We start from the raw sequence: 26092 nt of genomic DNA on the forward strand, positions 1-26092 counted from the left end.
CTAATTAATGCGGCGTATGTAAAATACCGATGCTACCGTCATGGCAATGCCAAATTTTTTGTACCCAATTACAGAGACAACTGCGACCACTTTTTGTAATGGGTTTGTAATGTACAGTTCGGTGCTAAACATTTTATGAAAGTAGAAAGACTCGAAAGATAGTTAGACTGATTTATCTAGGTTCATCTTTTGTTAGTTTCTCTAGTGGCTGCTTGGGGTACTTGGTTGCCTTTAGTTTGGATTACGTCCAGCAGTAGCACTGTTCATATTTTCTTCCCTTCTTGGCAAAATCTGCATTCAGTGGTCACTACGAGATGCTTTTTAAGCTGGGAGTCGGCGGTCAGTTGACGCAGTATTATTTTTATAGTCTTTTCTTTGTGGCTTAGTAAACCTGCTATACATTTGACCGATGGACCTCCGCAGGAAATCCTTGGCAGTTTTTGTCGACATGTGTTCAAATAATTTTTAAAAAAATGTCTCTCCAGCGTTTCCGGGATTCTCGTTCCACCTGTTTTTTGATGGCTGATTTTGCAATGGCTCCAATCATGCTCTTTGACAACTCCTCTCGGGCCCCGATATATATGCCAACGGCACTTTATTCTGATTTGATATCTCGTTTCATGCTTTATGACAATGCTAAACTAACTCGGATGTAATTTGCTGGATTACATATATTTCATCGCCACTTGACTGTCGGTGTAGATCAAAATTGTTTTATTGCTTGTTTCTCTTGCTTATAATTTGGGTAAAAAGCGATAAAGAAAATAAAAGTACTTAAAAACTCATATAATTTATTTACGTATGTATACCATTTACAATTTTTTTTCCTGCGACAACTTAAAAGCTATATCTCTGCATTAGGAACTTGGAGCTGTGTACAAATCAGGCCAAACGTGCATACACAAAACGAATGAGGTAGTCGTTTCTATAGAACAACGAAAATACGTCAACCCAAAATTATATTATTAACATTATCTGAGATCCATTTACTTAACAGCTACTTATATATGTACAATATATTTACATGCCTCGAATACATCGGTAACGAACTATCTAATTAATTTGCTTTGTGTTGTTTATATACATCGCACGTACGGCATATTTGGTTGGGTAACGATATACAAGATGGCCCAACGGATTGTTCGCTCAAATTAAAAAAAAAAACAATAAAACTGAAAAAAATTTTGTAAGTCTAAAAATTATAAGTAGAATACAGGGTGGGTCCAAATATCTGAAAATTGTTTTAGCTTTTTTAAAAGCCGACTTTAATATGTACAAGGTGGGCCAAATAGGACACTTTTAAAGGAAAACGTTTCTATAGGAAGCCAAAGCTAATGTCGGTGCCTGGAGCTCAATTAATAGTAAAAAGGGCACGTGGGTCATGCGTACTAGTACCATTTCAGAATTATTGGATGTTTTTGGAAAATGTGCCTTTATAAGAAACCGATGTAACTTTTTATTATGGAAAACTTTGTGGTATATATTTGCAGTATATTTTTAAATAATCGAGAAGTAACTGAAATTACCTTTCCAAAAATATAGCATATTTGAAATTTTGCTCTAGAGTTTTGAAGAAGTGGGCTTTGGCCGCCACAATATCGGAAACAAATGCTTACGCTAGACAGCAAGCAATTTGTATTCTGCCCTATATCCATAAAGAGAAGAGAAGAAGCAGAAGAGAAGAAGTGGCCAATAAGTGATGCATAAACTTCCCATGAGTTACAAGAATATAATTTTAGGAGCCCTTCAAAATAATTTTACAATGTGAACATGAAAGCTAAAGATACCAACAGGACTATCAAGAACTACCGTTTCGCAGAGTACCAGAAAAGTGCAATGGTGTAAGTAGTGCTAAGAAAAATGTAACCGAGTACGCTGTTAACGCAGATTCTTACTTGTTCAAAGTTTAAAACTTCTATTTTTTCCAAGAATACTCTAGCCAAATATCAATATCAATATTCTATATTTTTGAAAATATAATTTTAAGATCTTTTCATTGATTTAAAAATAAATAAATAATATATTAGTATTCAAAATCATAATTTTCTGCGTAAGAAAATGCTGATAACTTTCCATAACCAAGAAGTTACAGCTTTTAGCTGTCAAACAATTCTTTTCTGTTAGAAAGGGCATCACAAACCGTCGTTCCAATATGCAGATTCGCAGCTTACTGCGATTTTTTATATTCAAAATTTTTAATATGATAAATGTGACAAAGCAGGTTTCAGCAGGATCTTGCACCCCCATATGATCAAAAACCATACATAATAATCCTGAACTGAACTGACTGAACTGACTGAAGTATTTGTTTGAGTGGGTTCTGAAAGTTTCTATGTCGTAAGATTTTATATAAAACAATATAAACAGATAGCAGTAAGCTTTTTAAGCATTTTGACAGTCAAATGCAGCACACTGTAAATTTTTGACTATATTGATGATGATCACATGTTTGCTAGTTCCAAAAAGACCGTTTTCCTAGCTTTTCGGACCACCCTGTATACTACCCGAAGCCTTTGTTTGCATTTAAATAAAGAATAATAATGGGTACTAAATTGTTTTCGATTAAACTGCAAACAACAGACGAATTTGTCATAAAGCTTCCCAATAACAACGTTGCCATAACGAATAAATTTTAAACAACGTACGGTCGATAGAGAGACTCGTTTTCTGGTAACCGTTTGGAGTCGTTCGAGTTCGTTTCAACCACGGAGATAGCGCTATCGGAGCTTTCGGCATTAGATGCTGACGACGACGACGCTTTGAACGCGGTTTGGGATGAATGGTTGGCAGAAGACGATTTGCCGCTGTCCGTGTCTTTGGACGACTTCGCCTCGTGCTGCGCCTTTTTGCTCCGCTTCCACTTCATCCGTCGGTTCTGGAACCAGATTTTCACCTAGAATAAAAAACGGGTTGCTGGAGGAATCAGATCTTTAATACGTGGCATACACGCTTCCTTACAGTTATTTATGTGTATTTGCTGGAAAAGAACAAACATAGCAATAAGTTAGATCGAATATTACCCATGCTAATAACATAGTTAGTTATACTTTGTTTCGACTCGCACCTGTGTTTTCCCAGTAACAATAGGTATGAAGGTCGTAATTATTTTATGGTGGAGATGCGCCAAAAGCCAAAACAATATATTTTGACAATATATTTTACGTTTCATAAAATATGTAAATTGTCTTTGGTTTGACTATTTTTATTGTAGAGCGCAAAACAACGTTAGGTGAGATATTTATTTATTGTATGTCTTACAAACATTCTAACACCAACAGTTTTCTTATAAAACTATAAAAACTGTTATAAAACCTAAGGTTTCTATGAGATAGTCATTTTTTATAAATATTATCAGTGAAAGAAGATATTTTTGATTCATGCAAGTCCTATCGAACACATTAGGAAAGTTTATTTGGAAATCTGTGTGTTTTCGTTTCTGGACCTATATTGGACGCATTTTTAACCTGCAAAGTTTAATTCCACCTCCTTTATACCGCTTTTGCCCGGAAATATTTCTTAGTCCCGGAACCCGTGCTCGACCCTACACGCATCCGGATTAATTTTTTTGCGTCTCGGGCAACTAAAACCGAAAGTGACTGGAACGAATGTCGAAAAAAGTTGTTTGCCTTTTCCATGGTTTCCAGTAATCTGACTAAAAATTGTTTTCTTGCTCGTAAGAGTTATGGCCCGCGCTAAACACAAAATCAAACAAACTGACGGGCGGCAGTAAGTCAGGATTTCGGCGGATATTCGATGCCCTAGCACAACAACGTATCCATCACCTTAACCGGATTTTTCGTCCTTTTGAACGGTATCTGATGCGCATTCTTGCCGTCTCTATTTTAATATTTCATATAAAACATGTCGAAAACATAGAAATGTCGAAATGTTTAAGTAAGAACAACTAAGTTCATTTCGCTTTGGTCGACTAATTAATGGCAGATGGCAATTTTTTGAGAAAACCGTAGCTGCAATTTCACTGAGGTGCAATCACATTAAAGTAAAGACAATACACTCATGAATCTTATTTCTAATTGGAATGGTAGTTAAGCAATAAGTAAACATATAGAGTATTTAAAATATTGTTTACTACAAATAAGACGTCTGATGTTGTTAAGCAATTTCTCTTTTTACGATAACTAACTAAGTAAAAAAAATAATAAAACTTTTAAGATTATAATTATTTTTGCTTGGTATGTATTTAAAATATCTCAAAAAATAAGCATTTGCTTATCTATGTTAATATGAACTTGTTGTTTTAGTTTATTACTGCAGCCAAAGTAGACCAAAAAAAGTAGTATCTAATATTTCATTATTGTTTAGTATCATTTTAAATAATTTTTAATTTTAATTCTACAGTGTTAGAAAATACATTTTTTTAAATAATATTCCTGTAGGGTATTTTGGTATTTTATGGTTTAAAAATACATTTCGTAGATACGACTTTGATGGTCTAAAAAAAACTCCATTTCGGAAAAATCGTTGATTAACTCCATCCATTTTTTTGTAAATGCAATATTAAATCTAAGTATGATTAATGTGCTGCATCTTATGAAATAAATTAATACCTGACATAAATATGTGTTTGTTTCTAATCGTATATTGAGTTAAAAAGCAATACAAATTTTTCGCAAGTACATTGAGGAACAAGCAATTTGTACAAAAAACAACCGAAATGCAATTTCAATTCGTTCATGTAATGTTCATGAGGTTTATTATATATAATATATTTATTAATATAATATATGAGCGTACAAACAGACGAAGAATTTATTTAAGAAAGGGTTTTTTAAAAATTTTACATTCATTAAGATTATGAATAAATATTTATATAAATTGAATGGCTGAAATTTCTTAATTAATCGATTAGTTCGTGTCAATAATATAAATATATTAATATTATTTATAGCAACAGGTGCTTATTCATTATACCAAAGAACCATAGACTTACTTAGCTGTTTTAATAACTGGCTAAGTATCTTTGTTTTTATATAAATTTCTAAATACATTTTCGGTTAGAATTCTGAAAGGGATGCTTCTGTCCCATTTCTGTCATTCGCACCCAATAGAATAAATTTCTCTTTAGGGAGGAAATGTTTCACAGTTTTCAAGAATATTTGCCCAGAATATTTCAATTCCCCAAAATTCAAGAATAGGGGCGTGATTTCTGATTTGCGATCCATATGATGCTTAAGAAAATAAATAAAAATATGGCATGACAAATTGGTTAAGGCTTTCGTGGCCAGTTGATGAATCTTGATTCGAGTATAACGTTAGGACACAATTCCAACGACGACGGCTCTTAAACGCGAATCAGGACAACAGTTCAAAAACCTTGTTTACAAAAACTAGACGACTGACGTTTGTAAGCAATTTATTTTTATTTTTAAGAGACTTGAAGTGATTTGAGGATTTGCGGCATAACCAATGTCCTCATGTCAAATTTAGTGAAGCGCAGTTGCCGAAGTTTTCTGTAACTTAAGATTAAGCATTTAAATTGATGTGTTTGCTTTATCCTGCACATTTTAGTTTATTATTGTATCCCAGTTACATCAATCAACGAAAGTAGTATCTATAAATGCCTTATCTTTGAGTAGTCTTTTCAATTGATTTCTTGTCCTGTTCGAATTCTTGTCAACAATTGCTATGGAGTTTTTTGATACAAATTCAAAGTATATTGAACCTCCAAAACCATCAAGGTCATCCTCAAATTTTAAAGTGTTAGAAGATGTATAATTTTTTTACATTCTTGATGAAGGGTGGGGAGGGGAGAAAATACTAAATACCATTATTACGATACCACTACCGTATGGTTATGGGTTATATTATTTTTGATCATTCACTTTGCTGATTTAAACAATACCTCAATTTTTAGAATATCGTAGGTTAACTCATGGTTGTATAACGCCCTTCAATTGTTTAGTCAGCCCAAAGTTAAATCGCCATGTTAAATTTGAAAACTTGACAGTTCAATAAGGAAACTTTTAGCCCCCAATCCAGAATCTTATCAAATAAATTAATACTTGACTTGAATTACAAATGTGTCCGAAAAAAAGTTTTCAAAATAAATTAGAAGTTTGCGAATTGTCAGTGTTATATGTATTTGTGCTTTGCACAGTCTACATTCACACTTGACAAGAATGGGTATTTTCGACGTCTATGATATTTAATTCAGGCTGAGTGTAACAACGATAGTGCTTTTATGTATCTCTGCAAAAAACAGGAAATTTTTAAACTAACCAAAACTTATTCAGTGATTTAATAAGAGAGTGAATAATATCAATTGCTGCCATTAATAGCTAACAATCGATATAAATATTTGTGCAGCATTGAAAACTTACAAGTGGGAAATGTATATTTTAATATGTGTTATTAATTAATTACACTTATTGTAAACTGCATTATCTACCTGTGTTTCGGTCAACATCAAATTGGTTGCCACTTCGAATCTTTTAGGCCTGGAAAGGTATTTGTTTTGTCTGAATTGTTTTTCCAATTCTAGAAGTTGTTGGGAGGTAAAAGCTGTCCGAGGTCTTCTAGTTTTTCCGAGTAGGGCGTGTCCACCCGGCCCACAACCTGAAAATAATAGAGTTGAAATCAGTTTAAATGTTTTAAATTCATAACTTTTGTATAATTCACCACTCAGATTAGGAGATGTAAGGCCTCCCATTTCATTAGAATATGTAAATCGGGAAAAAAATTGCACTACGAGAACTGGCCTCAACGTTGAAAATTCTGTTGCAAATGTAGCAGGTCTTAGTTTTTATAAGGTATGTTTGATAGCTACTCCTTTGCGGTATAAATTTTCTGTTTTTTGACTTAATACGAGTTGGCCAAAACCATGGTTGAAGGGAACTCAAAAAAGGAATAGTTACACTTGAGCCGAACTAAAACTTTCGTCGACCAAACATAACTGGGAGATCACCGAACGCGTGAGATCGAGGAAAAAACAAAAACATTCCATAAGGATTACCCCACAGGGCATCGTAGTGTGGGGTTGTATGTCCGGAGAAAGGTTGGGTATTTTACATTTTATTGAAGGCACAGTAAATACATATCAAGATATCCTTCAACATTCGCTTTCAACAAGTGCAGCAAAGTTTTAACCACCCAGAGATCTTATCTTACAATAGAAAGCAGCCACATGCCATAAGAGGCTAAATCTGCTAAAAACTTGATGGAATAAAGTGACATTAAAGCTTTTTCACATCCCTCTAGCAGCCCAGATCTTAATCTTTTGGCACAAAGTGCCTAAGAAATGACCCTCAGCGTACTTTGTTACAACTACGTGCTAAATTGCAAGAAATATGCAACAGTTGCAGCCCTCAATGCTGTGAAGGCCTATTTGGTACAATGCTTAATAGAGTTCAGGCTGTTACTCGAGCTAAGGACGACGTCACCGCTTATTAATTTTTATTTTTATTTTGTTAAAAACCACTTGTTCAAATATTTAGTTGGCATTTTTTGATTATTAAACAATTAGTCCATAGTAATCAACATAAAATGTACAATTAAACAGTAAAAATAATTCCACGCATTAAAACAAGTTATTAAAAAATTTCAGTAAACTGGCATTTGATTCGCAACTAGAGCTCCGTATTACGGTATAATTTTCCAAAAATGTTAGGCAACTAGTAAACAGTATTTCAAATTCAAAAGAGATCCTTTTATTTATCCTTGTGAAAGTTTTCGGTTCGATTATTTTGATATCGTTGTATATACAACCAAGGTTCCAATTTGCCTTTTATTTTAAGTTTGCCAAAAAAGATCTAAAAATTTGCAGAGTAAACAAATTAAATTTATACTTACAACATTTAACGTTATTTTTACATAAAAAATGGTCATGTTTAAATATATTTATGTGTTCTCATAGCACTTATTTTTACAATATAATAATGGCGCCGCCTCATAGTGGTGAAAGTTTTCATATCGCAGCCCACCTTTGATCTCCAAATTTTAAAACTTGTTTCCAATACCAAGTCAAGTAGGAATCGAATAAAAATAGTTTGTTAATATTTTTTTATTGGGCAAAAATTGAATCAAGTTATACATATGTGAAAGATTCCACTTTAACACCCAAAGTATTTGTATACTCGTAGTATCGAAGCCCTGTATCGCCAAGAAAAGCATCTGAAGGTGAGACAACTTTATAAGCGTAGTGTAGCGGACAAAGTGATTTCGTTGGTTTCACCTGAAACCTGAAACCTGAAAAAACAATCTGCGTATTTTTCGAAAAGAAGAAAAAACGGCGAAAAGGAGCAAGACAAAGTAAAACACTGATACTAATTTAATATATATATAATGTTTTCTGTACCAATGCACCCCCAAAATGGGGGGGCCTATCGAGCACGTCGGCGCACTCACGGGCTAATGATGGCAATTTATAAGCATCCCGCTCAGCGATCGCCATATATCTCGGCAGGCAATCGGCCGGAATCACGGGAGAGCTTTAAAACATTCTACTGATCGGTTCGCCCGCCTGATTTACAGCTCGCCGCCATTATACCAAACTTCTTTTGTGTTTGTTGTTTCCGTCGCTCGGACCACGCAAGATGGCCGCCTTCTCGCAAATCGTTGTCTGGGTTTATTTATGCCAACTGAATTTTCCTCTGCAATTATTATTCACTTCATATTTCAGAGAGTGATATGTGTACACTTCGCATCAAAATTAAAGCATCACTAAAATTTGTTTGTCCCCATTCTGTGCAAATTCTGGTTAACACTATTAGGGGTCTGTCTAAATCATTGCTTATCCTCTGAGCATTTATTATTTTGGTTTATTCATTAAATGAAATACGGAATTTAATGTGAAATAACTGTAGTTTATTACAAAAAAAAATCCACATCGTAAGCATTAAACAAATAAAAATCCAGCATCACAGCTTGTTTATCAGGCTTCACGGAAATTTTGAAGAAAGGAGTATATTACGTACAGAAGCTTCAAGCTTTTTTAATAAGAACTTTCGAAGGGGGATGATTTTTTCATTGACATGAAGTAATTTTCACTTTATTTTTTTATTTAGTAACTGTAAGTAAGACAAAATAGTTTCTAATAAACCCTTATATTGAACTTTATTTTTTTCCAAGTCTTTGCTAAATTTGTCTAATTCAATCCCCTCCATTCATTTTTAAAAAATATCTAAAGAGTGTGCTTTTATAATAGTAAACTTCATTACATCATTTTTCCGCCATATTTCTAGCACGATATCTTCCTAATGGTTGCCTTTTGACTCAACATTTATATAATCAACTACCCTGTATTTTAAACAATTAGTCAAACCCTAAGTTTTTCGCATTTGTCTTGAAAATTCCTGTGGTTAGATAGATAGATACTTTTTGAATTATTATTCGAAATCGAATTTATTTCGGGATTTTAATATGGAACAGCAAAAGAAAGTTTATTACATTTATTTATTTTTAGGTTATGATTGACATGTTTTATTTTAGTTTTTTAGGAATCATTTTGAAATTTGAAAGTGTGCACAATCAAGACTTCTTTTCCATTTCATACAGACTTAAATATAACTTAACTTTAATAGTATTTTATGGAACAAGTGGGTAAACGGCATTTGACTCGCGAGTTTATTTTACACGAGCGGAGCGAGTGTTTAATAAGCAAGGGACTTAAAAAGTTTACCGAACGTGTTGCATACTATACTTTTTCTACGACCGTTAGTTTTTGGCCGTCAGAATTGACAAACGTCAAATTCAAGGCGTGGGAAATATCTCCGAAATCATCCGAATGCTCCCAAACCAGTGCATTAAAATCCCGGAAATGTCCGAAGTGGCTCGGATTCGTGGGAAATAAAGCTGACGTGGTAAAGTGATGCTTCCCGCACGCTAGATCCGTAGGTAATTAGGTATTTTACAGACGGGAGTAGAACAAGGAATTTACTTTGTATTTTGTTCGTTTTGGAAAAATTTTAACTTGGAAGGCCCAGGGGAATAGAGAAGTAAACTATCCTTGCCTTATGGAGTAGAAAAACAGTAATTAGTGTAATAGAAGCCTAGGGTAAATATTTTTTCAATAGATTTTCAAGAGATTAATAAAAGCCGAACAGGAGTCAGTAGTTTTGGTTAGTTTGTATAATTGAATATTTTTCAAAGAAACTTCCACAGGCTACTGTAATGCTTTTTACAAAACTTCTGGATTCCTCCTCCGTCGGTTTTTGCTGAGTCGAACTTGCTAATGTTACGCCAATCATCCTGTTCGGTTCTTCAGAGTTTGACTGAAACTGGCTCGCATTTTACTCTGTACCTGCTTATATATTGTTTGAGGGGGCGGAGCTAAATGAGGGACAGTAACACCGTCTCTGAGGACTGATTCCCATGTTGGTGACAGGTCAAGACCTGAGTGGTGGTTAAGATTGTTGTGTTGTTTATAAATTTCTATAGATTCTAGGATTTTTCGTTGGTAGAAAAGTTGATTACATGCAAGAATTTTAGTTTTGCCGCATAAAATTTTATGTCCGGTTTCGTGATTGTGTTCGGTTACTGCTGATGTGTTTATTTGTCTTAGTCCTACAGCCCTTTCATGTTTCTTGAGGCTAGTTGATATTTCTTGTTCGGTTTCTGCAATGTATTCTTTGCCGTATATGCATGGAATGCTGTAAACTCCTGGTATCTCAAACGCAATTTTGTCTTTGACGGATCCAAGATGTTGAGAGAGTTTTGGGCATGTGGTAAATCTGGTTTTGACGTTATATTTCTTTAGAACTTTTGATATGTGGTCAGTGATGTTTTGAAAATAAGGAAGGACAGTAGTGGCCAGTGTAGGATTGCTTTTTGTGATGCAACGGTTAATATCTTTAATGTGGAAATTAAGGTAAGGTGTTTTAATTCTGGGTTCAGTGACTCGGGCTGAGATAGTTTTGCGGCTCTATAAAGAAGAAAGTTGATAACCGATGATTTTTGGAATGGATGGTGATGTGACAATGCATTAAGGTATCGGTCTGTGTCCGTAGGTTTTCTGTAAACACAATGACCCAATGTTAGGTCTGATTTTCTATTGATAAGAATATCTAAGAATGGGAGGTTATTACTAAACGTAAACGTAAAACGTATGTTAGGGTGTATGGAGTTTAAATGTCTAAGAAAATCTACTAGGGATTCTTGACCACGAGGCCAAATAACAAAATTATCATCTAGGTAGCGTTTCCATAATTTTAGTTTTAGATAGAAGGTGTCGAGAGCCTCTTTGTTAAAGGCTTCCATAAATATATTCGCGATGACTGGTGACTGTGGAGAACCCATTGCTTGTTCAAAAATTTATATTTTTATATAGTTATAAGAAAAAAATATGTTCCAGACAAGCATTTTTCAATTAGGGTGGGAATGTTTGCTTCCGAGAATCTGGACGTTTGATAAGAAGTATAATGGGGACAAGTTGGCCATGGAGAGGAAATTCAAATTTATCCGTCTTCCACCCTATCACTGTAATTTTAATCCGATAGAATCGATATGGAGATAGCTGAAACCCAATTTAAGAAGAAACAACACCTCGCCGAAATTTAGTTTTGGGACAATAAAATTAATTAGAAGTGAAGTAGAAAAAATATCTGCTTCTAGTTAAAAAAAAATGTGTAGTACATGTCATCGAAGAAGAAAATGCTCACAGAAGTCGACTAGTGCCAGAATTAATTATTAATGTGGGTCCAGTGACGGCAGTGATTATTTTGATGTAGAATAACTTTTTTCTTATAAATATTCTATCGTTATTTTATAGCAATGTATATTTTTTAATTGACATTCTTTTACTGGTTTGTAAAATTGTTTTTCACGGTGATGGTTATTTCGTCCCACATGTATGGCCAAGAAAAAAAGATGGATTAAGAAGAACAGAAATAAGTAGTGGCTACTGAACCGAGCAAAAAGGGGCAATCTCAAGTTCGTTATCGCCGGTGTTTATCTAATTATTCATCCCCGCCGGTCGTCGTCAATTTGTCACCATATTGCGCATATAAAACCTGTGGCCAGAAGGGCCGTATGTTTGCAGTGTATTTATCACCGGGACCCCTGATTGTGCCATTGTCATGATAATTTAATATCGTAATACATTTAACGACACCCCTAATTTAACCCTCACAGAAGAAATAACGCGCATAAAGAACGAAAATAAGAGGGGGGTCGTCGCAGAAGAGGATTTGCCACTCGATGTCGCGTGGGGCGCCCGAGTAGATACCATTTCCCGGGGTAGCGAAATCCCAGGAAAAACGACGTCGACATTTGAATCAGAATTCGTGTACCTAGATTTCTTATTAAATTGGTTTTCGAAAAGAGACTCTTGACTGTAGGGGAAAACCATGGGACCAGTCGGGTAGATGTGGACCACGTATCTGTATATTCCCTTGACTAAAACCAGATTGATTATACTATTTGTAAACTGAAAAGAAGCTAGAAGAACATGATACAAACATAATTATTAGCCATGCCACCCTCCCTAGGATTATTTTTAAAATAGACAAAAAAAAGTATCCAAAGAATGGTTTGATTCCAGTAAACGCTGTCAGACTAACCTACCTTCAAATTCACGCTGGATCAGAAGACGGATTTATTCTAAACTGGTTGTATGTGAAGAATATTAAGAACTCTAGCTTGAAATGTCACGAAGAACTTTGAAAATTGATTTTAAATTTTTTTCCTAAACAATATTCCGGACAACAGTGTTATTGTAATAGATAAAGCAAGCTATCACAGTAGCAGGCTACAAAACGCACTACACTCATCAAGTACAAAAACTGAAATTCAAGAATATTTGTTTCCGCACATTTTAAAACTTAAAAATCCTAACACTTTCATAGAAACCAGCATAGAGCCCAATGTAATTAGTCTTGCCGGACCAAGTTTTTGATGACAAACAAAATGATAGGAGGAGGGGTTTCGTTGTAGAAATGCTATAATTTTAATTTTTAGAACAAGGTGGCGTATCTTTTTTTCACAAGTATTCAGTCAAAAACAAGTACCGATAAAACTCTTTAAAGTTGTTAAAAATAATTTGCATTAAAAATTTTCTCTTATGTTTAAAAGACATATACCAAATTTAATTAAAAGAATCTAAAGTAATATTAAAATTATGATAATAATATTATTTGCAGTAAAAATCTAAAACGCAGCCTTTTGGAAACGAAGCAATTTAGGAGATGTTTGTCACCAAAAACCTGATGCGCTCTGAAGGAAATATCGTCATTTGAGTTTTCCCCAGCCTTATTTAATTATTGCCTTTATTGGGAATTTAACGAAAAATGTAAGGCAATATGCCAAATGTTTTAATATAAAGGGCGAGGTCTAGCTAACTCTAGCTAGCCGCTCCAAGATGCTTCACTTTAAATTCGAATTTTCTTCCGGCGATATTTTGTCAAAAAAGATTAAAATTTAATTTCAAAACATTTTCCCAATTTTTTGCTATACTTTCCTCCAATTTTGCCTTGAAAATCCAGCCTAGTGAATCAGTTTTTGTGATCGCGATGCAATAAAAAAGAAATTTCCTATTAAGGTAATTAAAAGATAATTTGAGACGCATAAAAGGCCAATAAAGATTATCCAGTTTAATGATCGTTAATATCGGCTGTATATCGATAAGCTGCTTTTATGTAACATTTGTGGCTAATCGCTAGCATCAAAATATACATTTACAGTAAAGGCGAGCAATACTTTACAAATTGATACCAAAAACACTCCTCCAGAAGAAGAATTTTATATGAAAATCAGATCTTCGCTGCGAAATTCCAAACTAGTCGAACACCAGATTATGTTTTGCGTCTTTTTATTTTAAATCTCGCCTCCGATCGAAACTCAGATAATGTTGCTGTAACCTATCCAAGTTATAGTAGGACAGAATAAAACTTAAACAAAAGTTATTATAATAAGCAGGGCACCAGCTGTAGAAGTTGACATTTCCCTGAATGATATACATATCCAACAGTTGCCAATAAAGCAACTTAATACTATGGTTTCGCTTTTGGTCTTAGTTATTGCTTCTATACTTATCAAAATTTACATAATTACCTAAAGCGAGAAGCAAGAAAAACAGAGCAAATTATTAAAAAGAGAAAAAACAAACAGACGATAGTACAGAAGACAAGCTACACTTGGGTGTGGTAAAAACATAACATTATTACGACGATATACAGGATGGATACCGGAAAGTACGTAAGGTAGAAAAGCTTCATTATTTTGAATTAATTAGCATTATTTTTGGTTTAGTAGGAAAGTGGCTAAATCAAAAAAGACTTTTTCATTATTTATGTATGTCAAAAAATGTAAGAGGAACTTGGTCAAGCAAGAGCTTGTACACATTAACACATTTCTTTAATTCGCACACACTCTTACTACCAAGTTCTTTAAAGTTAATGCTTAAAACTTATTTAAAATTATTATTAAGTCTTTAAACTTGCAGCAAAAAGAGTTCGAGAACTCACTAGAGTAACTAACTATACTTGCACGTTATTAGATTTTATATTACTACCCAGTGAATTAGTCCACTTTGATACAGGTGTGAAGGACATTGGTATGTCTGATCATTTTTTAACACATTGTTATATAGAAAACAATAACATTAGTGATGACGAGATTAGAAAGGCAAGAAACATGAAAAATATCGACAGGGCCTATTAAACAACATTAAACACTCACATAATAAATATCTTTAATATTTTGGCTTCCGTTTTAAAAATAAAATAAAAAAAAATATAAAGCCGCTCTGGTTAACATACGATATCAAAAATATAATACGCCTAAAAAATGAAGCCTATAAAAAATATCAGCATTAGCGAAACGACTAGCATTGGAATTATTATAAACAAATTAAAAATCAAAACAAGAAAAAATATCTTCGGCACCGTGTCAACTCGAAGCGCTTTTCGAATGCACGTAAAAATCTTCATAGACATTGCGTTTCATAATATACAGCGAAATAAAATACCAAACCAGTTAAACAAAGTCACAGCTTTAAATAAACATTTTTTAAAATCCAAGAGGAATAACTTGATAGAGCCAGACATATTGAACTTTTACAAAAACAATACGATGCTGCAAGTAAAATCTACTGCTACTAACTAACAGAATCCTCCCATTTCTTACCAATATTATTAACTCTTGTTTCTTAGAAAATACATTTCCAAATCAATAGAAACTTTCTAAAGTGAATACTTTCGAAAAAAATAGAAAATAAAATGAATTATCAAATGTGGGAACATATTAACCGATTTTGCAATTTATCAATGTGCCAATCTGGATTCAGGCCGAGATTCAGCTATATCACTGCTCTCTTAATATAAGTATATGAGCGTTGATTTTGTTAGACTTCAGCCAAGCGTCTGATCGACTAAATCATGAATTACTAATAGCAATTTTAATTATTTTTGAAATGTTGGTGTGTCACCTCTAGCTAAACAAATTTATGGAGTACCACAGGGGTCAATTTTGGGCCCGTTATAGCTGCATTAAATACTGCAAAGTGCATCTGTCTGCGGATGACACATATATATGTAATTTTTCCAGAAAGACGTAAATATCGTTCAACTTTATATTAACGAGGTGCGTTTTGCTGTTAATAAATGCGACGAAATCAAAATTTTTGTTTTTCAGAACACATAATGATTGTGTCAAAACATTAAAATCAAATCAGAGCAGAAATCTTGAGCTATTTTTTTATTGTGAGTTAAGATTTAAATCTCAGGTCAACAAATGCATCCAAATGGCATATTCTTAAAGGTATTTTTCCCCATCGACATCTTTTGGCTAGGAGTGACAAGCTCAGACTGACGGATTCACTTATTCTTAGTCATTTTAATTTTGCGTATGTTGTTTATGACCCCTGTCTCCTTAGTATAGGCAGCTCCAGAATGCATGCCTTAGATTCATTTATAGCATTCGCCGTATTGTAGAAGATCCGAACTAAAAACGATCTTCACCGAGCTGATAATAGAATGAATCATATTTTATAACAAATTTAGTATGTTAGAAAATATGTTAAAAATGGGTTGCCTAAAAAAATCCTGGACAGACAATTTTTAATTATTTAAATAAAATGATTTTTTTTTTATTTTTGCAACATCAAGATAGTAAGAAAATTTTTACCCTGACTTAAAGTATGAAACGTATAGAATGTGCAGCCGTTGGGTTGCCTATTATTTACCTGGACAAACTACTCGGTTGTCAGGTATAAACAGGTATGTCGATGCCAGTTACCTTCACTCGATTGGATAATAGAAAAAATTTTATATCAATATAAGCGTTGTTTTATTGCGAACACGGTGATATAGGGTTGTCTGCAAAAAACTTGGTCCTAATAGGGGTTTGCGAATTTTAAAGATTTTAATTTTAACGCGATTGGAAATGTGTGACAGAGAGATCCGAGTTGAGTATAGCGTGTAATAATAAAGGACACAACATGGCAGTCGCATGTAATGGGACCTCGAATATCAGAAAGTGCGCATGCTCAGTAGTCATATGACAGAGAATGACAGCGATACTCTAGTAAACAGTAAGCGTCATTTTGGAGTAGCAACACGTGTTATTTTGTATCGTTGTGATAAAAAATGAGTAAAAAGTGTTTTTTGTGTGGTTCGGACAATTCTTTAATTGATTTTACTAATGAAACTTTCAAAAATTGCTTGTTAAAGTTAGCTTTTCGTAAAAAAAAAAACTTTAAATATCATAACATTGAACTAACTGAAGCAGTTCTCGATTTTGTTGGTTACCACACCACGTGTTACAAAAAAGTAACTGTTTTAGGCAATAAATACAATGAAGAATTTGAAGTTTTTTGTACAGAGTATGCAGTAAGTATATAGTATATTATTCTTTCAATTATTATCTAATACAATTAGAAATCGTATAGTTTTGACGTTCGTTGAATATTTATTTTTATCTAACGAGCAATCATTTCTATCAAATTCATTGTCTAAAAAACTATTTTTTTGAAAGATCTCTCGCTCGTTTTTTTCTAGTTTCTATTTTCTTTCAGTTTTTATTACTTTTCTTAATGATTTTCTCGAATAAAATTTGACAAAAAAAGTATTATTGATATAAATACAGTTTTCCATAAAAAGAAAATTTCAAATATCAACGTTATATACAAAAAATTGCTTCTAGAAGCAGATCAATACTTCTATTGCTGATGAAGGTACAGAAAGCCTACATTCTAGTGTCCATTCTAGTGAAGCAGCTACTAAGGGTGAAGAAAGTAATGCCAATGCCGTATCTCACACTTCTACGGATTTAGATGAGGTACAGAAATGTTTTGGTATTTATTTAAGTAGATGCTAATAAAAAATGAAGAAAATATTTCTTAAAAATTAAAAACAAAAAATATAAATAGATTATTCACAAACAGGTTTTCATTTGACATGATAAAAATTAAAGAAATATTTAATAAATTCTTGATTAATTTATTGTATACGCTCAAAACTATTTTTTTTAGTAAATGACTATTTATAAAATGAATTTTATTATTACAGGGAGCGTCAACATCAACACCATCGTTGTCCAACATAAGTACATGCTTATTTTGCAATTGCGTAAGGAAAAATTCCGGGAAAAAGAAACAAAATCTTACATTCCCTCAGAGTGACCATGTTACTCAACAAATAAAACAAATAGCTAAAAAGCTTGATGATTCGGAAATCTTGTCAAAGCTTGAAAACCAAGCTACTGCTTATCATCAGTCTTGCTACGCATTTTATTTGACCAAAGAAAGACGGTCCACCCAAGAACATAAAGAGTCAAGTAACCAGCAATATCGTAATATACACAAATTGGCTTTTGCATCGCTAAAAACTTTTATTGTAGAAGAGATTATTGAAAATAATAAAGTAATGTATTTCGCTCAACTATTTCGAAGATACCAGGCTTTGTTATTGGAGTTTGGCAATTGTGAAATAGATTTTGATGACATTAAAGATTATCGAATTGAAATGATGCAGAAAAAAATTGAAAAAATCTTTGGTGATCGTGTGACTATTGAAGCATCTACGGGGCCACGTCATCAGAAAATTATATATAAAACAGACATTGACATTTCTATCATGGCAAATAATACCACATTTTTGGAAAGCAAAGAAGATCATAAATTTGAAGATGTTGCATACGATTTGAGAAATTGCATCAGAAACATTGATTCTCATCCTCTCCCTAGACGTTTAACTGCTGAAGATATCATACGAGGAGAATGCGAAATTCCTGAGGAGTTATTTAATTTTATACGTAATCTTGTTCATGGGCCTAATGTTTGCGAAGAAAATGCTCACTCAACTACAACAATAATAACTTCTATATGCAGTGACATAATATACGCTGTTACCAAGGGAAGATGTAAACCGGCGAAAAACTTGACTTTAGGACTGGCAATGAAGTCTTTAACCAACTCTCGGCAAGTTATTACAATACTTAATAGATATGGCCATTCAATTGGTTACAATTTAACCGAAGAACTTGAAACCGAAATGACCTACACGTCAATTGAACAAAACCCTGTAATACCAACAGGCATGATAGCAACAAATGGACTCAGCACTCATGTTGCTTTTGATAACTTTGACCGCTTCGTTGACACCACTTCCGGGAAAGATACCATGCACGATACTGTTGGTATAATATACCAATTTACTAGTGGTGACCGTTTTGATAATAGTGGTGATCGTTTTGATAATCTTGATGCTACAACTACATCAGAACCAGAAATAAGTGTCAATGAACAAGGTCCGTCACGTAAAAGACGACGATTTAATGAAATTTCACGGGATATCAGACTATATTATTCAAAACCAAAAATAAATTTACAGCTGCTTCCTGTAGATTCGTTTACTAATGTCATTGATTTATGCCAAGGTGCTACAGAAGTAGCAATGGATAAAGATTTGTTATGGATAATGTCATTATCGAAATTGGCTTGTGTTCCTATGTGGTTGGGTTACAATTGCTTGATATCAAGTGATCACAGTGAAGAGCAGAAGATCGAGTATTTGCCTCCAATCAATTCGTCTCCAACGTCTTATGCTGTAGTAAATGAAACACTAATCATGGCTAATGAAATTGCTGAAAAATGCCAACAGGAGCAGATAATTGTCACATATGATTTGGCTATAGCCAAAATGGCTATGCAAATACAAGAAAAAGAAAAGCCTAAATTTGATAAAGTTTTTGTAAATTTAGGAGCATTCCACATGGAGATGGCATTTTTCCGAGCAGTCGGAAAATATATCGATGGTAGTGGATTGGTGGAAGTACTGGTTCGAGCAGAAGTTTTAGCTAACGGCTCAATGAACAGCTTCTTAGATAGTAAGCATTTCAATCGTTGTAAACGTTTACACCCTCTCATTGCTGCTGCATTTCAAATACTGCACTTTCAGCAATATTTAAGCACAACAAATGTAACTTCAGAAATGTTGAGTGATTTATTACAAACGCAAATGGAAAATACAACAAATGGAAATTCCCCTGACCTCAACGAGGTCATCGAATTACCCGATTTATTAAGTCGTATTCTGAATGGGTACAAAGAATTCAGCCGTCAGACTTTAATGGGTGAAAAAGGCAAAACTGCTCAATTTTACTTTCAGTATTGTGAACTAATTAATTTATTCTTTCGGTTTTCAAGAAGCATCCGCAGCAGTAATTTGGAATTATATATGGACTCAATTTATAACATGACTGATTTATTTTTTTCGCTTAACCAGGCCAACTATGCCCGATGGGGCCTATTGTACTTAAGTAATTTGATCGACTTGTATAATAAAAATTCGTCTTTGGTAGCTGAATTTCGTCGGGGCGCCTTTGGAATCAAAAGAACTTCCGCTAAATTTGCTCGATCGCCGGTCGATTTGACACTTGAACAGACCATCAACGCTGATGCTAGCAATCAATTAACTGATAACCTTGCTGTTGACTCAATATCTGCGCGTCAAAGATGGGCGCTCAGCCACAGTATGAGGACAAAAATACTGACTACAATTAAAGAAAATATTGGACTCACAAAAAAAGATGATACGTCACACTCTTTGCAGAAAAGTAAAATTCAAAAAGAGAGAGAAAGTCTCGATAGTATAATTAAGGCAATCAAAGAAGTGATTAATCCATTCGATGATACTCTCGATAAAAAATTGCTGTTCAACATTTCGACTGGTAAAGCTACATCGCCAGAAGTTACTGATTTTCTCCTGAACGTCAAAACAGTCGGCAATCAACAAAAGCTCGATTTCATTTCCGATTGCTCTTCAACTCCCGATAGATTCGAAAAACCAATTAAACGCAACAAAATCATGAACTTTGCTTCTCAATGCTCGACTAAAGTTCTTATGACTAAAGACAAAAATAAAAAAGTTTTGCTAAAAATGGAACGAGACATTTTTGGAAGACTCCTGGCTGTTAGTATAAAGAAGAAAATTAATCTAGAATATTGTTTGAGCTTTCCACTAGCACCAATGCCGCCTGCACTTTTCTCATGTACTGGTGAAATGTTTAAAACTCCTAAATCAACATTTGCGAACAGTTTAAAATCTCAAATCGAAATGGTTGAGCCCACCAATATTAACGTTGAAATAATAGATGGTTTTTATTATTTGTACTCAATTGGAAACTCAATGCCACAAACATTTGAGAAAGTTGCAGAGTCAATACTCATGAAAATTTGTGCATCACAAGCTACAGAAATCCACTTAATATTCGACCGATATTTATCACCTTCAATCAAGGATTCCGAACGCCAAAGTCGAAAAGAGTTTGATATCCCATATAAAATTACAGGACCTCAACAAATCAGACCCAACGATTTTGGGCAAAACCTTAAAAATTATCGTTTCAAAGATGCTTTGGTACACTTTTTGGCTGATTATTGGGAAAACAAGAATTTGCTGTCAATAATACGAAACAAAAAAATATTTTTAACTGTTGAACATCTGTGTTACTCGTATCAAGCTCAGGAAAATTGTATTAAAAAAGTCGAAGAAGTTGATTATACATGCTACCATGAAGAAGCAGACACGAGAATTGTTTTTCACGCTCATAAAGTAACACCAGGCTCCAGAATTCTAATAAAAGCTTCTGATACTGATGTTCTCGTAATTTTACTCGGAAATATGCACAAACTGTCACAGTCTACAATTTTTATAGCTACTTCAGCGACTAAGAAACAGTCAAATCACCTCGATTGCATTAACTGCATCGATTTAGCATTAAAGTTAGGACCCAAATTATGTAAAAGTCTACCTGCTTTTCACGCATTCACAGGTTGTGATTACACTGCGGCATTTTATAATAAAGGAAAAATTAGACCATTTAAAATATTTTCTAAAAATGAGACATATCAAACTATTTTTGCTTCATTAACTGATGAAGCTGATATTTTCATTAATGAAAAAATGAAAGCTGTTCAAGAGTTTACAGCAAAAATGTATGGCGTGAATCACTGTCAGGCAGTTAATGATGCGAGAATTCGTATTTTTATGAAGAAGTACGGCGCAAGAGAAGAGAGCGAACGATTTTTAAAGAAGATAAGAAGTTTTGATTCTAACTTTATACCGCCATGTTGGATTTCCCTGCTACAAAAAATTTTAAGAACTATATATGTTAATTCTATGTGGCTTAATGCAACTGATGCTGTATGTGCGAAATTAAACCCTGAAAGCTACGGTTGGCATTTAGATGATTTTTTAAAACCAACTGGTTTTATCGGAGATCAAACTCCTTTGAAAATCCAGGACATTGTCGAAATGGAAAAAATTGAGGAAGAAACTAATAATGAGTCAGATGAATTCGAGAATCAAAATGATACTTCTGATGAATCAGATATAGAATAGAAAATATTTATTATAATTTATTTTTTATTGATATTATTCTTGTATTTATGCTGTTTTTCAATAAAATTTTCAAACGTAATACAAGATTTTTAGTCTATCTTTTTTTTTATCCATGAATTTGAATTTTCGGCTGTCCACTTTCTTTCTCATAAATTTTTCCAGAAAGAGAAAAAAAATTCCAAAGTATTGATATTTGTATTATTTACGTCATTATATTTTGAGTTACAAAAACTTGTATAAATATATAATGATACTTATAAGTCAATAAGTAAATTCATTTATATATATTTATTAATTTATTTAATTGAGGTTTTATTGTTTAATATTTTAGTATTATAATATTATTATAATTATTATTATTTACAACTCAATTGTCAGTTGTGTCATGTTGTGTCCTTTATTATTACACGCTATACTCAACTCGGATCTCTCTGTCACACATTTCCAATCGCGTTAAAATTAAAATCTTTAAAATTCGCAAACCCCTATTAGGACCAAGTTTTTTGCAGACAACCCTATATCACCGTGTTCGCAATAAAACAACGCTTATATTGATATAAAATTTTTTCTATTATCCAATCGAGTGAAGGTAACTGGCATCGACATACCTGTTTATACCTGACAACCGAGTAGTTTGTCCAGGTAAATAATAGGCAACCCAACGGCTGCACATTCTATACGTTTCATACTTTAAGTCAGGGTAAAAATTTTCTTATTATCTTGATGTTGCAAAAATAAAAAAAAAATCATTTTATTTAAATAATTAAAAATTGTCTGTCCAGGATTTTTTTAGGCAACCCATTTTTAACATATTTTCTAACATACTAAATTTGTTATAAAATATGATTCATTCTATTATCAGCTCGGTGAAGATCGTTTTTAGTTCGGATCTTAGACTAGTAGAGAACCTCTGTTATAAATTAAAGGAAACGAAATGGCTATCTGAACTTTACAGGCAGTTGTATTGTTTCATAAAATTATTAATAGAGATCGGTCATTCTACAGATATTCACACTCTTAATTTAAGATTTTGCTGGTACATATCCCCTCCACCCCATGGCACAGTCTACTATGACAGGTTTTCATAAATTTTATTTATATAATATTTTATATAAAATCATTGTCAGTGGCCGCATTTAAACATCAATATTTATATTAATTTTATATACAGTTTTTTTGGACATGTGGACATCGTAAGCGTCTCTTTTTTTTGTCCTTTTCCTTCCTTTTTGTACAGTGTGGTTTTGGTAGAAGATTTAGAACTTTGGTGTAATTAGCATTGATTAACATTAATAGACATTATTTGTAGTTTTCCTTTGGAGCTGAACTAGAATCTTTTTTAAATTGAATTTCGGCCGCCTTTTTGCTTGCAAAATTGGTAATTGCATATGGACAGCGAATAAAGTATTACTATTATTGTTATTTTTATTTGCATATTTTTTATATATGAATTCATTTAGTAATTAAAAAATACACCTATAAAAAATATGTATTAGTATACTTATGGACAAACAATAACTGTTATAATATAATAATAATTGTAATGAATCGGAAGAATATATCACAAAACGAAAGTCAAAAAGTCTAACAAAAACTAAGGCATATATATTTCACTAATCAATTTGGCCTATCTTTTGAGTCACACAAGTTATACATAGATAAAACTAAAAAGGAAATTATACTAACAATGAAATATTCATTTTATTGCTCTCGTTCCAGCGCAACCAAAACTTTTTGAAAAAGCAGCTTCGTAGTTAGTTTTCGCCACAAAAATAGCAATCAGCGGAGCAATCTTCAAATTAGCACCACCACCGCTGCGCGAAATCGTGTTTCAACCAGGGGTACCAACCTGTCACCCCAGAGGAACCGTTTAGCGTTAAACCATCGCGGCGGGAGGGTCGATGGGGCAGCCAAATTTCCAAAACAAACATTAAGCGTCGACCACCCCTCGCGACGAAGATAAAACGCGACATATCGCGCGCACACACGCGCACATGTGGCGTTCATCGGGCGGTATAAATTAGGCGTAGAAAATCCCGGTAACCGCATGGGTTGAGTCGGCAAAAGGGGAACCAAACGGCGGTGGCGGCGGCGGCGCGGCGGGTCGACCCCTTCAATTTGCGTATATGCCACTTGGGTCAGGGTCTCTTGCCCTATAAATTACTTTAATTGCCACTCATTTGGTACGCTAATATGTTACTGGCCCGATGCTGGTCCCGTTTTCTGGACTGTATATTATTCATTTTTTCGAGCATTTAAGAAAAATGGGTAAGGTTAGAGTTAAGTAAATAAATATTAAGGGACTTAATAGGTGAAATTTGGAATAGCCGTATTGTCTTCATATGAATTTCATGCTTGCGTTTATCTTGATATCGCTTTAAAACATAATTCGTTTGGTCCTCGTTTGCTTCTTTATGGATTCATTCTTCGACATTAAAAGCTTACCGGTTTCAAAACCAAACACAAAACAAATTGCTCTGTTGATGGATGTTCCTCTTCTTCTTAACATGCCCTATACTTAGTGTAGGACATGTTAAGGCAAGTTTTATAATACGCAACCAGGAAATCTGCTTACGACCGACAACTCTCCTGTCCTTGATCTTTCTTGTGGGTTTTCGTAGTTTGCCCCTTTGAGTACCTGGCTGAGGTAGCTAATTTTACGTTTTTTAATTACATTTCTCTATGGCAGCTTTTCTGAGAACCTCCTCATTGCAAACACGATCCACCCATGAAATTCGGAGCATTTTCCTTAGTGACCACATTTCAAATACCTCTAATCTGTTGATTGATGATGTTTTTAGGGCCCAGGTATCCATGCCATAAAGTAATATCGACCATACATAACACTGCACCATTCTGTAAAGGATCTTAAACCAAGGAGACTAATTACAGAGGTAGGGTTTGAACTTAATAAATGCTTGTCTTGCCTGTTCGTTTATAGAAATTCCAAGATATATAAATGATTTAACCTGCTCTACGGATTCGTTATTGAAATATATTGTTGATTTTTCTGCTGGCTATCTACTAATGATCATATGTTTAGTTTTCAATTTGTTTATATTCCCGCACTGTCAATTTTATTCAGCACTATTTGTAGATCTTCGCTGTTATCAGCAATTATGACAGTGTCATCGGCATATAACAGGTTATTAATTAATTAATTAAGTAATTAATTAATATATTAATTAATATTAATTAAGGTCAATTTCATCCAAAGCATGGGTGAAAATGGTTTCCACATACAAGTTAAACAACATGGATGACAGGATGCAAACGCCCTTGAGTATTTTAAACACCTCTGTAACATTATCTTTATCATCAATGGTAGCATTACTGAGCAATTTCTGGTGTGCATCATGTCTGACATTGTCGAATGTCTTTTCATAATCGACAAATAGTAGGTGCACATCCTTACGTTGATCCAAACAATTCTGTACTAAGATGTTCATACAGAATACCAAACCCACTTTTAAACCCGAATTGCGTTTCCCCAATTAAATCTTCCAACTTTTCGAATATTCTGGTGTGGAGAACTCAGAAGATGGCTTATTAAAGTAATTGAGCGATGGTCTTAATATTTTACAGTGTTGGAAGTCTTCGGCATCATTATAAATGTTGGCTGTAACCATTCTGGAGGGATATAACCTGTGTCATAAGACGATTAAATAACTCCACCAAGATGTTCACATTTTTATCATCTAATAACTTTAAAACATCGCTTTATGCATTTTTGCAGGATGTTCCTAAGGAAACATTAAATAACAACTTATCGAATACTATTTTTTTATGTCAAAATTGTATTATTTAATTCTACCTAACACCCTTTATCAACTCAATGAGAAAGCAACTTTACAACGTAGATCGAAATTTGTTCAAATGGCCACCTTTGTTTACTGTTATTAGGGCCATCATTATAGAATAAGTTGGCGGATTAAAAGAAACGAAAGGGCTGTATATGGACTTGTCCAGAACTTTACACTTAGCTGTATTGTTTCATAAGATCATTACTACGTCCTTCGTATCTAACAAATACAATTCGATCTTGTACGAATGTGCCCATTTTTAATTTAAGATTTCGTTGCTACATATCTCCTCCACACCATAACACAGTTTGCTATGATTATGTATATGTAATATTTATGTTTTGTTTAACAATATCCCGAACAATTCAAAACATTATCAGTAAACGCATTCAAATATCAATATAAACAGTTTTTTTGTAACTTGATATTGTATGAATGACTTTTTCTTTTTCTTTCTATATCATTATTTATATAAACAGGTTTTTTTAGGTTAAC

General features: G+C 33.6%; 1 protein-coding gene across 2 annotated transcripts in view; it reads right to left on the reverse strand.

The window, feature by feature from the left end:
* Positions 1 to 2077: 2077 nt before the first annotated feature.
* Positions 2078 to 26092, reverse strand: part of LOC132706740 (motor neuron and pancreas homeobox protein 1) — a 52756-nt gene continuing 28741 nt past the window's right edge. For both annotated transcript variants that reach the window (XM_060678243.1, XM_060678252.1), the window contains exons 3-4: positions 6410 to 6576; positions 2078 to 2893 (exon numbers count right to left, since the gene is read on the reverse strand). In XM_060678243.1, the coding sequence (XP_060534226.1) occupies positions 2633 to 2893; positions 6410 to 6576 (428 nt within the window). In that variant the 3' untranslated portion in view covers positions 2078 to 2632. The remainder of the gene's footprint in view (positions 2894 to 6409; positions 6577 to 26092) is intronic.

The sequence above is a fragment of the Cylas formicarius genome, unplaced genomic scaffold (genome assembly GCF_029955315.1).
Source record: "Cylas formicarius isolate icCylForm1 unplaced genomic scaffold, icCylForm1.1 PGA_scaffold_10__41_contigs__length_53128322, whole genome shotgun sequence".
Taxonomy (NCBI): Eukaryota; Metazoa; Arthropoda; class Insecta; order Coleoptera; family Brentidae; genus Cylas; species Cylas formicarius.